This window comes from Micromys minutus, assembly GCF_963924665.1.
Source record: "Micromys minutus genome assembly, chromosome: 2".
Lineage (NCBI taxonomy): Eukaryota > Metazoa > Chordata > Mammalia > Rodentia > Muridae > Micromys > Micromys minutus.
Window position 1 is genome coordinate 41519236 of NC_137971.1, and position 16795 is coordinate 41536030.

Below are 16795 nucleotides of genomic sequence, written 5' to 3' on the forward strand. Positions count from 1 at the left end.
ATACAGTGGGGCATTCTATGGGTGCATCATCAAACATTATTCTCTTGGAAGCTGGATGGGCTGTATCCTTCAAAGCCTGCTTTTAATACCTGCTTTTGCCAGCCATGCGGGCCTCAAAGCAGTGCTATGAGATGGAGACCAGGGTTATGAGCAGGTTTTGAGCTCTCTATGTATTTCAGGCTGGCCTTGAACCCTGAACATCTGTCTCCATTTTCTAAGTGGTAGCATTACAGAGGCAATGCAGTGCCCAGCCTGAATACTTTTCAGCTAAATGGATATGCCATAACTTATTTAGCTGTTTGTTGATGGGTCCTTAGACTGTTTATTCTCTCAGGCTGTGATTAAGAAATGACCTGAGAATGTTTCTGTATAGATTTTCTTTGTCTGGAACTATATTTCCTATAGGTAAATTCCTAGAAATGAAGTATCTAGATTGTAGTGAAGATTTTATAAGAAATTGTCAAAAAAATTTCCAGTGATACTGAACTATTTTCCATGATTATGGTCAATATATTATTCTGATACTCAATGATTTTATTAGATCCTAACATTATCAGTATCTCTTGTTTAATCATTTCGGTGTTGTGCAGTTATTATGATTTTTCTTTTTATTTTTTATTTTTTTATTTTTTTAACAACTTTATTTTACAAAACAAATATAAATGTACAGATTTTAAGCATTTTTTGCATAAGATTATACAATATATTTTTGTCAGTACTGTTTTTTTTTCAGATTTTAAAATAATTTTTACATAAAACTATATGAATATTTTTTTAGTCAGTACTTGATTTTTTAAAGGTTTGATAGTATGCATTGAGAAGTTAATAGTTACAATGAGCATAAAGTACATGTAAAACAAAATGTAACATGGAAATAGTCAAAGTTTTCTTGTTGTGTAAAGATTTTTTGTTTTGTTTTGTTTTGTTTTCTTTATTTCTTGGACTTCATACAGTCTGTGAGTTGTTTCTGGGGCAGTGCAAGCCTCCGGGGTTAGCATCCCACTATCAGTGACTGCATATTATGTCTGTTCTTTTGTGACTGGGTTATCTCACTCAGAATGATATTCTCTAGATGCAGCCATTTTCTTAAGAATTTGGTCAAGTCATTGTTTCTGGTGGCTGAGTAGTATTCCATTGTGTAAATGTACCACAATTTTTGTATCCATTCATCTTCTGAAGGACATCTGGGTTCTTTCCAGCTTCTGGCTATTATGAATAGAGCTGCTATGAACATTGTGGTATGATTTTTCTTTTTAATTTGAATATTTTTGTGTGTGCTTATTTGGATGCAATATGCATGTGGTCTTTGGTACAATGTCTATTTCCATTTCTGACCCTTTTAATTTGTGGGATGAAGGTACAATTAATTACTTTTCAAAACCAGAAATGCAGAATTCAGGGAAATCTGTTAACTTAAGAAGCAAGAGTGAAAACCAGACAGACTGGTAGCCTCAGAGAAATGATTGATAGGTTTGCCATCAAGTACTGGTGTGTCTCACTGGGTATCTGCCTGTGTTTATTTGCCTGGGACTGTCCGGTTTCCCCCTGCAGGACAGGTATCATGCCTGGACAGGCAAGGTTCCTTCTACAGATCCCTGTAGAGGGACAATACAAAGCATTTGCAAGGAGATGCTGCTGATAATTTTTAACTATGAACATGGTCGAAGGACGTATTAATAATTAGTGATCTGCGGAAGGCCACATAGTTCTTTACCAGGAACAAAAGCAGCGCATGAAGTAGGCCTAGAACATTCCACTCTGTATGCTGCATCTTACCTGTAAAGGGAGGAGTCAGGGATATGGGGACCATTCTCACCTGCTGTTAGAACTGAAAGCTTAAACAAATTAACCCTGGTGATGGGACTCGATCATCTAGCTTCATTCATACTTTTCTGACCAAACACAGTTGTGCCTGAAAAAGCTAAGATGTTGAGTTCTGTAGTCAGATATTCATACCATATTATAAAATAGTGTGAGAAATCCTTTCTACAGAATATGCTTTGTTGTAGAGAGTATAGCGGTAAGGAAACTCTGGGTACCGTGATGAGAGGCTTAGTAAGGACGACACTTTCAAAGACTTGGGAGAATTAGGAATGAAAGATGAAATGTATCTTAGCAGACTTGGTTGCTAGGCAGAAAAGAATGTGTACAGTTGTGCAGAACATGCACTTATCAGAGCCAAGCCCATTAGTCTTTTTTCTCTACACAGTGGTAAAGAAAGTTAGGCTTTGATATGTCTGCTGTTGGTTTCACACTTTATATATCCCATTTGTTCCTGATATCTTTATACAGCGTCCCTGTATCAGTTATATCCTGTCTTTGTTCTGGTCCCTGTTGCTCTTATATGGCATAAACAGACTCATCTTTTGTCTTGCATTGACCCAGAAGACCTAGATGGAGATTCTTCTAGATAATAATACTGTTTAGTTTCCATGTCATTTTTAAAATTAACTCTTGACATACTACAGCATTCTTCTTCTTAATGTCTATTAAATGCCCTCAGCAGGATCAGTTCTATCTAAATAATATAAAAGACACAAGTCTTGCCAACAAGGAACATTCATATTAATAAATGCAAAATAAATATGCTTATATGTTTCTGTATTTTTTTTCTTGGAAGCCGATGAATTGTTTTGTTTGGATGAATCTAAATAATTGGATCAATGTACATGATTCCTTCTGCTGCTGTTTTGGAAACAGCAGTGTCTCAACCCACAGTTGTCACAATCACATAACCTTGGCAGGATCAGTACTTCTCTTAAGGCCAAGTAAAGCCATTTTTGTTGAAATCAGTTTCAGTCGGATAAACTTACTAGAGAATTATGAACCATATGGAGCCCTATTGTATACAGTTGCAGCAATTTGGTTCTTATGATTTTTAGATCTTTCAGCAAGCTCATCTATGATCCTGTTTTGGTTGAGCTTAGAAACAAACGTGCCACAGCCTCTGTGGAGCATTCTGGCAGATGAGGAGGTACCAGTCTTAGACTGATACTTGTGCCAATAGGGGCTTAACTACAGGCATATATTATGGTACCAAAATAAAATATTAGAGCTGTTACCTCATTTGGGGAGTGGCATAAAGGATGAGAAAGAGATGTTTAGGTTGCTACTTGGTGGAGGCGTCAGCAAACATGGTTGAGTCATGGAACTGATGGTAGGTGGCCAGCATGGCTGGAATCCAGAATATGGAAACAAGATGTTAGACTGAAGAGGGAGGCATGTCCTGGCTATATTTATTCAGTGAGTTAGCTGAAGCATAACAAATAGTTTCTGTATAAGTGTGTTTGAGATGATGTTCCTATTCTGACTGACCTTTAGAAATATCATGAAAGACTGGCTGATATTATTTAAGAACAAAAGAAGCCACAAGAGGATTTTAGGCTGGGCTATGGCACAACCTTGCATCCATGTCGCATTTGTAATGATCATTCCAGCTAACATAGGAATCGTTTGAGAGATGAGAGTGGTAGAGTTGCCACGAGCAGCACCTTGTCATCTCCAGGATGGCAGAGTGGACACAGTAGATCATTCAGCAACTAGTGTCTCATTCTTACCAATAACAATGGCTCTAAAGTTAGGCAGAAGAGCATCTTTGAGCTGATTGTGTAAGGAATAGTTAGTTTTAAAAAAGATCCAGTATGTCCAGTTTGGAGTTGTCAGAGGAGCCTACGATAGAAAATGCAGCCTGTGGTCAGCTAATTTAGAAGGTGTTTCTATTAATAAATAGAGACAACAAGGAGGGTCAAGCTTTCACTACCGCCCTTGGGTTTTTGCTTGATTTTGTTTTCTTTTTCTTTTTTTTAGCTATCCCTGGTCCACAACTAGAAAGCTAAGGGATTAGGACACTACTGTATATATAACTATATGTCTACCCACAGGTATAACTCTTACACAATCTTCTGTTTCTTGCCAGCTTATCAAAACAACAATGGCAAAACCACAGTCACAATCAGAGATTGGTTGGGCAGCTAGGATGCAGATGCTAAGACCTTTGCCACAAATCTTGAGCAGATCCTTCAAGAACATGTTCTTTATGTCTGTTTTGCTTTGGTCTGGCTTGTATGATCTGTTCCATGTCTGTTCAATTGCTTCACAAGTAGAGTTTAGCTTCATAATTGCACACTTTTGTGGGAAGATCCTCCACAAAAAAGGCTTCACTACACCATTTGAGGCCATTCACAGAGTCCATGACAGAACTGAACTAGGCTCATGATGACGTTAGTGGATATTTACCAAACACTTAATCCCAACAGTATGTGTTTTGGTATTCCCAGAGCGCTGGATGCTCTTTAAGTCAATTAGAGCTAATGATATTTAGCTTCTAGAACTCTTGGGGATTAGGCTAAATCTGATAATATGTAGGAGAGGAGTAAGAAGATCCCTGGCACGAGTTTAGCTTTTAGTAAATGAGGCATCAATCAAAGAACCACAGTGTGGCATTGCACAGCTTAGTAGTAGAACAGAATCCCCAAGAAAAAAAAAATGCATTGCTTACTCTATATGGTTCGGTAGCCTGGGTAGATGTTGTCTTTGTACTGGCCATATGGTACATATGCCCTGAAAAAATTGCTGGGACTTGTGTGTATACTATTTTAGTTCTTTGTGTTGTTTATTCTTAAATAGTTATATTTTCATTCTCAGAGATGTGTATATATAACATATTTGATCATTTTACCCCACTCCCTCCCCCTGCCAACTTCTCCCAGATCCTCACCTACTCCTTGTCCTCCTCTCAATTTTGTATCCTGGTTTTTGTTGTTGTTGTTGTTGTTGTTGCTTTTTAAATAAACAAGAGTCAAACTCGTCCAGTCCTTCTTTTTACATATGTGGGACCATCCACTGGAGGTTGACCACACTCTTAAATAAATTGACTCTCCTTCCTATATAAGCCTTCAGCTACCAGGTACTCCTCAGTGAGAGGTAGGACTTGGGAGTGCCTCTCACCTTCATGCTTGGATGCTGACTGGCTAGATCTTGGGTAGCTCTTGTGTAGACAGTAATACCTACTGTGAGTTCACCGGTTCTTCCTGTCCTCTGACTCTGGGAATTTCTCCTACCCATCTGTGTGATAGTCCCTGGGCTTCAGGAGAGTTGAAAAGGTTATAGACTTCCCATTTGTAGCTTTGCATTCCACAGATACACATTCTTAGGACTTGAACCAGTTGTGAGATTCTGCACTTACCCCTGTTCACTTCTCAAAGAAACAATTTTAATTTTAATGAGTTTTTAAGCATTAAAAACTGTGTGCATAAACAATGAAAAGAAGGTCTCAGTTTTTTGAATTTTATTTTTAAAAATATTTTTACTGCAATATACTATATTACTATAAATTCTTTCCTTTTGGTTTTTGCAATAATTGGACCATATAATAAAATAGGGTGTGTGCTTCTCTTTATTTTTAACTCACTATATCTTGGGATTAAAACTACTTTTACTTGTGTAGGATTAATGACCTCTTGATGGCAGCTGAGTGTTTTGAATATTTACAGAGTTTGCTCTGACATCTGTGATGATCTGCAGAGTGCACATTTAGAAATAGACAGATGGTGTCCAAGGTTAGATGTAGTTTAGTCTCTTCCAAGCACATCTCACCTTATACTTGCATAACCACCTTCTAAGTCTACATGCCTACAGCAGTGTGTCATCAGCTCATTTGGTGTTTGCCAGTGAGGGCTGAGAACAGAAGAGCTAATGACAGTGTAGGCCAAAGTAACCCTGACAAGAGAAGAGAGGTGAATGATGAATTAAGAAGATGAGAGAAGTGAAGTTAATAAGCTTCCAACAGTGACTGTGCCAAGCAGTGACTTGACTAGACACTTCACATTCTAATGTTTACTTTGCCATATAAACCTATAAATATAGTTTTTAAATCTGGTGAGTGTGTGTGTGTGTGTGTGTGTGTGTGTGTGTGTGTGTGTGTGTAAATAGGTGTGGAATGTCAGCAAACAGTCCTGGTTAAAGCAGGATCCTAATATACTGCTTTGTATGTCAAGGTAGCTTCTGGAGATTTTCTTGTCTCTGCAACTGATCTTAATGTAGAAGCACTGGAATTACAGATATGTAATACAGCATCTGTCATTATGTGGAATTTTGTGATTTGAACTCTGGTCTTCAAATTTGCCTGAGAATTACTTTCCCCAGTGAACCGATTTCCTTAGTTCCCCTATGATATCTTATTCCTGTGTACTCTGAAGACCAGTGTCTGTCTACTCTACTGCCTTAGAAGTTCTCAATTTCCCGTTGAGGAAAACAATACAGAAAAAACCTAAATGATTTATCCAGGGTCCAAAATCAACTTATGTTGACACAGAGGATCCAATTTACCACCCCTTTTATCCTTCTTTAGACTGGGACTCCAGTCTGTACTGGAGAGCCCTCCAAGGGTTTGAGTTTTCTTGGGATGTATTTCAAACACAGTTTGAGCTTTATAATTGGATCAAATCTAGGCATTTCCTATAACAGAGTTACTCTTAGAGACACTGGGATAGGAAACACATTGGCATTCTCCACGCTGGCAGTGGTTCTTTGCTTTTGTTTCTGTATTTTTTTGTGACTAAAACTTAAGTAGCCCAGAGTCTCTTTAAATTCACCCTGTAATCAAGGGTGACTTGAACTCCTGATCTTTACGTCTCTACCAAGCCTGCTTATGGTCAGTTCTACAGGCGCTCTTTGCTTCAAACTGCTATAGTTACTCAAGGAGAACACCACTAAGCTATGTGTAATAAAGAGTTTTAGACTTTAGAATATTAGGGAACTACTCTGCAATTTTACCCCTAAAGCTTCAGGATTTCCTCCTGAGCAGGCTAAGAAGGGGGACTTCAAACTATGACCTCTTCCTACCCTGCTCACTCAGTAGCACTGAGATGGAGGACTCACTGGGACTCCCTTGGCTTTATGTATCACTTTTTTAAAAGTCATTTTTGGGATATTTTCCACTTGCATAAACCTTCAGGCATTCTCTTGAGTTTTAATGATACTGCAACATCATAACATCCCACAAGGAGACAATGTTTAAATGACAAAAAAAAAAAAAAAAAAAAAACATGGTGAGAGCATAGCAAGGAGATGGACCTTAGAAAACACCCTTTTATAATGAAAACATTAGCCTGGGCCAATGACATTTTAATTACGAAAGCCCAAGGTCTACATTCTACCAGCTGGACAACATCACCACAGTGGTCGTTCCTTTAGTGCAGAGCCATGAGTGACTAGAGAATTAGACATTTGTTGTATTTGCCTGAAGCAAGAAAAGTGTCACTGGTAAAGAATGGAATATGAGCACTGCAGTGGTCGTAGAAATTAACTAGCTCAAAATCCAATTTTACCAAAAAGGAAACACAGGCTCAAGAATGCCGGCTGTTCGGCTGGGGTTTCAGCTGAAATCACATACTAGACACAAGTCCTGCCTGTGCGGTTGGGTTTGGTTTTCACTGGGTCATCTACAGTGTGTGTGTGTGTGTGTGTGTGTGTGTGTTTGTGTGTGTGTGTTTCTATGTGTCTGTGTACAAACATGCAGCCAGGCATACAAAGAAGTCAGAATTGGCCTCCTTCAGTTTTTCTCTACCATCAATTTATTTATTGTTTTATGTGTGATTGTATATAGGGGATGAGGGATATGTTACTGTCATAGTAGGGTGGGGCGGTATACCAGAGAATAACTTTATAGACTTGTTTCATGTCTTTAATCTTTATGGGTTCTAGAGATCAAATCCCAGCAACTGAACTTGCAAAGCCAAACGCCTTTCGTGAGCCATCTTCTCCACACGTCTCCACCTTATTATGAAACAGGGTCTCTCAGTGAACCTGGAGCTCACTGATCAGATAAACTAGTTGGCTAGCTGGCCAGCAAGTCTCAAGGCTTCCGGTGTTTCCTCCTTCCTCTTCCAGGCAATGGGGCTCTACACACTGCCATCATTTTTGGCTGGGAATCCAGACTTGGTTCCTCATGTAGTGTATCAAGCACTTTGCTAACCCCTGCTATAAGAATACAGTTGTGGAATGCTTTGTTCACTTGTTCTCAAAGTAGGCCAAGCATATTTACAGACCTATTGGTTTTAACCGAGAAAGAGTAAAAATGAGAAAACTAAATCATGTTACAAGTAAAGGATATAAGGTAAAGTAGATAAAGCTATTTCTCCCCAGAAGCTAAGCTCAAAGATTGTTCTAGGAGAAACTACTCCATTTGAGGGCTGTGCCTAATGTCTCTTGATCTAAGTAACGATGCTATCTCTGTGAATGATCAACTGTTTAAGATGTGTTTCAAATTAACTGCATAAATAACCTGTCAGCGTCCTTCCTTGTTCTGGTCTCACAGCAAGCAGAATGCTATGTGTTTTCATAACTAGCGAGCTGTTTGACTTCTTCCTTCTTTCCCACATTTGGATATAGATTGATATAGCATTACTTAAAATGCTGCATATAAATTAAACATTAAACAGGCGATATGGAGAAGCTAACTGCCCCAATAGAATCGTTAGCTCTGCAGTCACTGCCTCAAGGACACTCATATTTCATATCGGATGTCCTTCTTTTGAAAAGTGACCACCAAGGTTCAAGTGACATTTAAGTATATCAGGCAGCTGCATAATTTATGGGCCGTTTTGTTTTGTGTTCTTATTTTAACAAAAAGGAAAAAGAAAGAAAAAGAAACGTGGAAACAGACTGTTCAGACATTAACATGTTTACTTTGGTCTTCTTCCCACCCTGTCCCACAGATCGGTGCGCTGAAGGACTACTATCATTTCTACCATAGTAGGACCATTAAAAGATCTGTTCTCTCGAGCAGAGGAACCCACAGTTTCATTTCAATGGAACCGAAGGTAAGAACACCCAGTTGGATGGGGACCAAGAAGCAATGCTTCTGCATTTTTCATTGGCAATGACATAGGAGCCAGAGACCAAGCATGAGGCTCCCATTTCCACCTCTGTCACAGGATCCTTTGGTTCAGCATCTCTCTGCCCTCAGGCCACACCACTCACTGGCTTGATTTTTACTGACATGCCATTGTCATCCCACATGTGGAACATCTCAGGTATAACTACAGGTATAAGCTTTTATGCAAAATGAAGAGGGGCCACAGCTTGAGAAGAGACCAGTTGGAGATGTGTAAAGGAGGAAGAATATGCCATCTCTGTGCGTGCATGCAACTTCTGGTACTGAGAGCTCCATGAGTGATTTTTTCCCTTTAGTATTATTAAGCATCTATTGACTTACATTCATACATGCTATTTTTCTCAACATTGATAGTCTAGAGTCAATCCATGTCTGGGACAGAAAGCATGCTTGCACTCACAGGAACAAAAGCCAGCTCACACTCTTGGGGACTTATCCATATTCTTCTTGCACATGGTCCTTTTGGATTGTCAAGTAGTATACTCCTGGGAGACCCTAGAAAAAAGTACTGATAACCATTGAGTCTCTAGTATGAAAACATGAGGTGACTTTGACATGAGATATGGGAAACTAAGAAGTACTGGGGACAAAGTAAGAGGCAACAACTAAGACACAGCAAGTTAAGTAGTTGTCCTTATTATGTTGGAGAAAGAAACTGACCTCCATAGAATCAATTCTCCAAGCGGTGCAAGTAATGAAGAAGCACAGGCAACCATGCTAATGTATCTTAGATCATCTTTGTTTGGCACATAATTCAGGGATTATGCTATTTCGCCTTTTTCCCTCCATGTTACTTTGGTTTGCAATAGAACTCATTCTCAAATAAATCAACAAACAATTTCCTGCCAGCAAGCATAGTAGCCTCAGCCAGAGACTCTTGGAAAATTGTATTCCTTATTAAAGAGGATCTTACACATATTTGTGTGCAATTCAATGTATGATTTGGAGTCTGGCCTTCTGTTTTGGGCTATGTTTGTGTCTTGTTAGGGTTTCTATTGCCATTCAAAGTCACCATGACCATAGAAACTCTTATAAAAGAAAACCTTAACTGAGGCTGGCTTATAGTTCAGAGATTTGATACATTATCATCATGGTAGGCAGTAGTCCAGCATTCAGGTAGACATAGTGCTTGAGAGATAGCTGACAATTCTGAATCCAGATAGACTGGCATGGTAGCAGGAAAAGAGAGAATATCACTAGGCCTGGCTTGAGCATTTGAAATCACAAACCAACCCCAGTGACATACTTCCTTCAACAAGGCCACACTTAATCCAACAAGGCCATATGTCCTCATAGTGCCACACCTTATGAGCATATGGGGACTGCTTTTATTAAACCACCACACTCTGTTTAAATTTGCCTTGGAATATTTCCTTGGGATATTATGGCACTGTGTTCATGACTGTGAAATTGTATTTCAGTTGTTAGAGAAAGTAGATTTCTTTCATCCTCCCTCCTTCTGTGTGGCAGAAAGACACCCCTGAATATGTTCACTTCGGTGCCCTGCATATTTAGAGTAATTTGTTGGAGAGGTAATCTGTTGGGACAGCTCGAATTTGCCATGCTTTTAAAGCAGTCACAGTTCTTTCATCTATTGAGCAACAGTCTTGAACTTTGTCAAGTAGCATGACTTCTGTTTCAAATGTCATGGGCAAAGTCCACATGAATTTGGAAAGTTTGTTTGCCAGTTAGGAGCAGAATGTGTTGAGACTTTTGTTTACCTGAGGATTTACTACACACAGGACTGTTTCCATCCTTAATAATACTAGGCATCTTGTTTTTCTTTTTTTTCTTATCTCCGTACATGAAATAGTTTATATATGATTAAAGGGACATCTTGGGTAAGGCTATGCCATAATCTCCAGCCTCACAGTTCTGCCTATAGCTAGCACTCAGACTCCCACAGAGGCGGGGTGTTTACACTTTCCTTTGTGTTGCTGCAGTTTGCAGACTCACTGGCTGTTTCTTTAGCCCCTAGTATTCCCAGCCCCATTTCAGGCTCTGGGGGACCTTTTGGTTCTCCCAGAGTAGCTTTCATGGAACCCCAGGATAGGATGATGCTTCTCAGAATTGGGGTTTGGGGGAAAAGGAGATAGAAGGTGCTATTCTTCTCCAACTCCCTTGACTAGCTTAAGCTCAATTAGAATTTTTCTCTTCAAGCTTAAGGAGACAAAACAAAACTCACTTTATTTAGAATGAATCTGTAAAAATAGCTTTGTGGATTTCCCAAGCTGTCCAGTCTCCCTCTCGTCTTAATCTGTGCACATACAGACACAGTGACACACATACATATGGGTATTTCCTTAACAATCAGAAAAGAGCTACAAATATATTCCATCAATTCAAACTCCTATACATCCTGAGAGCCAGGGATGAGGGTTGGAATATACTCCTTTGCTTATCAAGCATAGGATCCCATTTGTGGTTCCCTATACTACTAACAAAATATTCACATATACTACATTAGCAAACAATTCCAGTATGCATTCATTAAACACAAGGGCATCTACACTGTCATCACAAGTACAATAATGGATGTCTGGGTGTCAACACTGACTTGGTGTCCTTACCTATTATATAGGCTTCACATCCTCAGTGCTTTTTTGTGTGGTCCAGGGTCATACTGAAGTGTCATGGCTCCTAAGTCTTTATCACTCCTTTGTAGTCTCCTTCTTTCTCTTCTTCAGAAGAGTATGACCCAGTAATTTAACACAATACGTTTCAAATTGCACCAGCATAGGGGCAGGTGTACATTTTTCTGCATCTTTAGAGGAAAACATAGGATACTAGTTTATTCTCTTGTTGACATTACCTTAGGGTTACGATTGGCTTTCTACTTTAAAACTACTATTTTTTCACTGGGTGTCGACATGCTGATAACTTCAGCACTGAGGAGACTGGGGCAGGAGGATTACAATTTTGAGGGCAAAGTTAGATACATGGTATGATTCTATTTTTAAGTTAGTAAATAAATAGATAAATAAATAAATAAGTAAATAAATAAATAAATAAAAGAAAAGATAATAAGCAAAGCTGTCTTTTCTTTCTTAATCTGTCAGTATTTACTAAATATTTTGTAGGGAGACATTTAGAGATAATATATATTTAGTCAATTTTCTTTTGTTATAACAAAATCCTTGAGGCCAGATAAGATGGAAAGCCATTTACTTAGCATTTGGTTATGAGGACTAAACAAACAGCATAATATCATTGTGGCATGTGTTCCCCATCATTGTGTTACCTTATTGATGGTATGACAGGGAGTGTGTGTGTGAGGGATTTTACATGGCAAGACAGGGAGCCAGTGAGTAGGACAGGCTTTTAACATAGCTCTCATGGGACTTATTGACCTCCTACAAAGCTCTTGCCTCTTACATATCCCATTGGTGACCAGGCTTTCAGGTTCAAAACCTTTTGGAACATGCCACATTCAAGCCATAGCATTATGTAAATTTCCACGTGCTTGCCTTACATGCTTCAATCTGAGTTAACCTCCTGAGAGGATGGAATGGTTTCTCTGGTATGCCAATTACTCCTGAAAGCATAGTGGCATGCTTGGTGTGCCGGAGCAGGGACACATCTGTGGAGCTGGACTGTGGAAGAAGGTTTTATAGAGGACACTGTTGATGTTAACTTCATGTTACTTTTAACTACCACCTCCTCAAGAAAGGGAAAATGGCAGGTTGGTTGAAGGGGTGCACACACCAAACATTCCTGGCTTTGTTTGCTCTACTAAATTGCATGGCTACTTCTGAGTTTACTTAGAGGGTTCCAAAGAAGGAAAGGCCAAAGCAGCAACATTGTGAGAATAACCCTCTTGATTGTAAGAAAGTCGTGTGGTCAGCTGGGGCACATGAGCCTTGAGAGCAAGAATAGCTTTGGCTCCTACACATTAGCATGGCGTTGTGATTATCATTTTAAATGACAAGGATCCCAGACTTCTGAGAGGACTGCTCTGGTATAATAATAATGTAGTTTGCTAAGAAATGTTGGCACATTTTAAAGCAGTGGGACACTAAGTTCTCTCTCTCTCTCTCTCTCTCTCTCTCTCTCTCTCTCTCTCTCTCTGTGTGTGTGTGTGTGTGTGTGTGTGTAGTATGTTATGCGCACCTGTGAAAGCTTGCTTACCTCTGCTTGTACATGTGAAGCCAAAAGTCAATATTGGATACCTTCCTCTTATTTTCTACATTAGATCTTCCTTTTACTTCTACTGTAACTTCTACTGTAGTTTTTGAGATAGTATCATATTGAACAAAGAACATACTTTTATGGCTAGTCTTTAAGACCAGGTCTTTATAACTTTACCCACAGAGTCATAACTCCCAACCATCATCCTGGGATTGTGTGTGTGTGTGTGTGTGTGTGTGTGTGTGTGTGTGTGTGTGTATGTGTGTGTGTGTGTGTGTTTCTGTGTGTTTTGTTGTGGTTGTGGTTTGAGCGCCCAATCATTCTCCAGAGAAGCAATCTCTTGAAACAATAGTCTATGCTCATTCCCACAGCTTTTTTCTGTTCAAGTATTAATTTTTAAATTATGTGTATGTGTGTGCATGTGTGTATGTGTGGGTCTGTACAGGTGCCTAAAGAGTCCAGAAATAGTGTCGGATACTCTGAAGCTGGGGTTACAGATGGTTGTGTTCTATTCTGCATGAGCACTGGGAGCTACCTCCCCAGCCCCTCTTAGAGTTTATTAATTAATTAATCTGTGTATACATCTTTACCCAACACAGTAAAAGTTATGAACACCATCATTCAGATTCCTTGTACTTCTATAAAAGCCATGTATAGTGACCCATGTCTATGACCCCAGGGCTGGGATGGGGAGAGATAGTTGCACCTAGGGGCTCTCTGGCCAATGGATTTATTACAAGCAGTGAGCTCTGGGTTCAACTAGCAACTATCTCAAAACATAGGGTAGATAGTAATAGAGTTCAGGAGGCACCATCCTTTGGACATTGTGTAGAAGTCTCTCATTCTCCTTTTATTCAAGCACATGAAGGACAGAACACATTAGCAGGGAAGACTTTTTTCCTTTGTATTTTGTCAGGAAACAGAAAAACTTAGCTCACAAATTTTTCATTAGAGAAGAAGAGCATATAATGGAAAAATATCCAAGTATAAACTGACATACTGTATGTGGTGTGTGTGTGTGTGTGTGTGTGTGTGTGTGTGTGTGTGTGTGTGTGTATCTCATGAGAACAGCTTCCTTTCTTCATATTAGACTTTACCTTGAAGGTTCTGGCCTATGTATCTTTTGTCTTTGCTAGTTCTTTTCTCATATTTATATCTCTTGTAGTGGGTTATCTGGATCCAGCCTCAGCCTGTACTAGGAATAGAAGGAGTTCGTTCTTCCTGAGTCGTGCAGCAGGGCCTACCACATCACATGGATGGCTCTATGCCCCAGTGGTGTACTGGAGAAATGACTTCATGAAGTCCCAGACTTCTTCCATTCAGCCCCATCTCTTTCCAGTGCAATACTGGCATAGCCCCTATGGCGTGCTAAAGGGAGTGTTTCCAGATCTCTGAGTGTGAGGATCACAAAGTCCACATGAAATAAGGCAAATCGCTTTAAGAGATGGGTCTTGTTAATTTCAATCCATTTGCCTTTGTTTCTAAGCACTGCCTCTCCTTTGCCTCCCTGATTCATGCAGAGTGGTACGTCAGTGGTGGTTCAACAGCTGTGTGAATATGGGAGCACTTGGCTTATTCTCTGTCAGCTCCAGGCACTTCTGGAGAAGCAACTGCCTCCCGGTCATGGTGGTCCAGGAATAAGGTCAAGGCTTTAAGTCATCAGCACACTGCCATTCGCTGCATTTGTACATAAGCCATTTCCTCTGATAAGAACTAAGCATTCAAGCAGTGTCTATCAGCAGAGCGAAGAAGAGAGGCAGAAAGTAATGAAACATAAATTGGCGGAAGAATGAACATTCGAGTTCCTCTGTGATCTAGCTTACTGTCTTTTCTTCTTTTGCTGCAAAATTGACAGCTACACCTCTCTACATACAACCTCATATCTGCTAACTCTCTGTTCATTATAGACTCATTTTGTAATTCCAGAATATTCTTTCACTGTCAACTGATCTGTAAGTGACCCACAGAGGATGCCAGCACATCAGTTAGCTCTATTCTCAATCTGGGAACAATTCCCCAGTAGATCAAGTGCATGTCAGTGAGCTGTCCACACACTTGGAATCCCCAAGTACATCAAGTGCATGCAAAAATGCTGTTGACACACAATTTATGAGGTGACTTTGTAAGAAAGGAAACCTTTAAGGAGTAGACCCAACCACTCAAGGTCAGCAGTGATTTGTTGTTGTTGTTGTTGTTGTTGTTGTTGTTGTGGTTGTTATTGTCAGAAATAAATTTTTCATCTTGTTTGGTGCATCTTAAATATTAGTTGTACCCTGAGTTCAAATGCTTTCTTTATAGGCCAATGTGATGTTTCCATTTCCCAGCATGCTCTCATTCTGCTGTTGTGTTCCTTTGTGTGCGAATGTGTTCCACCCTTCTCTCCCTCCCTCCCTCCCTCCCTCCTTCCCTCCCTCCCTCTATGCAAGAGGGTAGTCTGTGTTTCAGTTTTCCATTTAAAATATGATAATGAAATAATATTTTGACTTTGTTCTGTAGACAGGTTTTATAAGTCTCAGAACATATCCTAGGTTTGTCCACACTCAGCTATCGAGAGATCTGGGATGTGCTAAAGGTCAGTGGCTTTGGCCACACATTTTCACAAGGCGAGTGTGTCTGCACTGTCCTGGGACATCCCCAAGGTTTTGGCTTGTTTAGCTACATCATCACTGCACCAGTGAGTGAAGGTATTACTGGACACCCTATGAATGCCTGGAGAAGCAGAGTGGCTTAGATCTGATGCTAGGCAGAGAGGATAAGGATGATGTGGGGGAGCAGAGAGGATTTGAGGGGACCTTCCTAGTTTGAGGCTTTTGGCCTGTTTTTTAACAGCTATGAAATGTAACCATGCCGGCTAAGCCCAGTCTTTAGCTTTTTGAAATCGTTTTGGGGCATTCTCCTGGGGAAAGCATGCCAGCCTTAGGTTTGCAATGCCTGATGCATTTTTGTCAAGAATAGAAGTGAGAGAGGAAAGTGAAGAACGTGGTGGGTTCAGAGTTCAGTCTCCTCCTCCCCCCTTTTCCTGTCTGGCTCCCCTTTCTGTCTTGCTCCTGCCTCTGTCTTGCTCCCTCCCTTTCTTTGCCCCTTTCTGTCTTGTTCCTTCCCTTTGTGTTTTGCCCCTCCCCCTTCTGTCTTGCTATCTTACTTCCAGGCTTCCCAGCTGTCTGGACAGTCAGAACCCAGAGGGTCAACTTGTACATTTTCTGGATAGTTAGGAAGTTGAGCTCCCAGCCAGAATCTCTGAAGACAGAAATTAATTAAAAAATGTCTCTCAGCCATTTCAGTAAGGCTGCCAAGTGTTTGTAACAGAGCGCTTGATGATAGGAGTTTTGTTTGAAAGGTCATAGATTCAATACTTACAATGCTGGCACAGGTAACATGATGTGAGAAGGCCTGGGAGGAAATCTTTGGTCAGGCAGCAGAGGCAGCATCACCCTTGCTGTTTAGAGGGAGAAATGCACAACTGCAACTGGGAACCCTCACCTTTGCTGCCAGTCCACAAGCATCTGTCATTCCCCTCTTTTAATAACACTTATCAGCATTAAATATGGGCAAGTCATTCAAAATTATTAACTACTACTGTGAGCCAAAGAAAGCAGATTGGACAGTTGTCCTGACTTATGACCTCACTGCCTGGCTCTTTGGATTCAGGGAAGAAAGCTTGAAGCAGTTCTTGGCATTTTCGTGGTATCCTTTGTTCTGACTGTGCTCCGTAGTGGGACTCACACAGTTTCCTTCAGTGTCTTAGGATTTAAATTGAAATCACTCATAGTT

The 16795-nt window shown here is 40.1% G+C and overlaps 1 protein-coding gene across 2 annotated transcripts in view; it reads left to right on the forward strand.

Annotated features, from left to right (window-relative positions):
- The window catches only part of PCSK5 (proprotein convertase subtilisin/kexin type 5), a gene marked incomplete at its 3' end in the record, with an annotated part of 393680 nt that overhangs the window by 35377 nt on the left and 341508 nt on the right, over positions 1-16795 (forward strand). For both annotated transcript variants that reach the window (XM_080912751.1, XM_080912752.1), the window contains exon 2: positions 8718-8822. In XM_080912751.1, coding sequence (XP_080768877.1) covers positions 8718-8822 — 105 coding nt within the window. The remainder of the gene's footprint in view (positions 1-8717; positions 8823-16795) is intronic.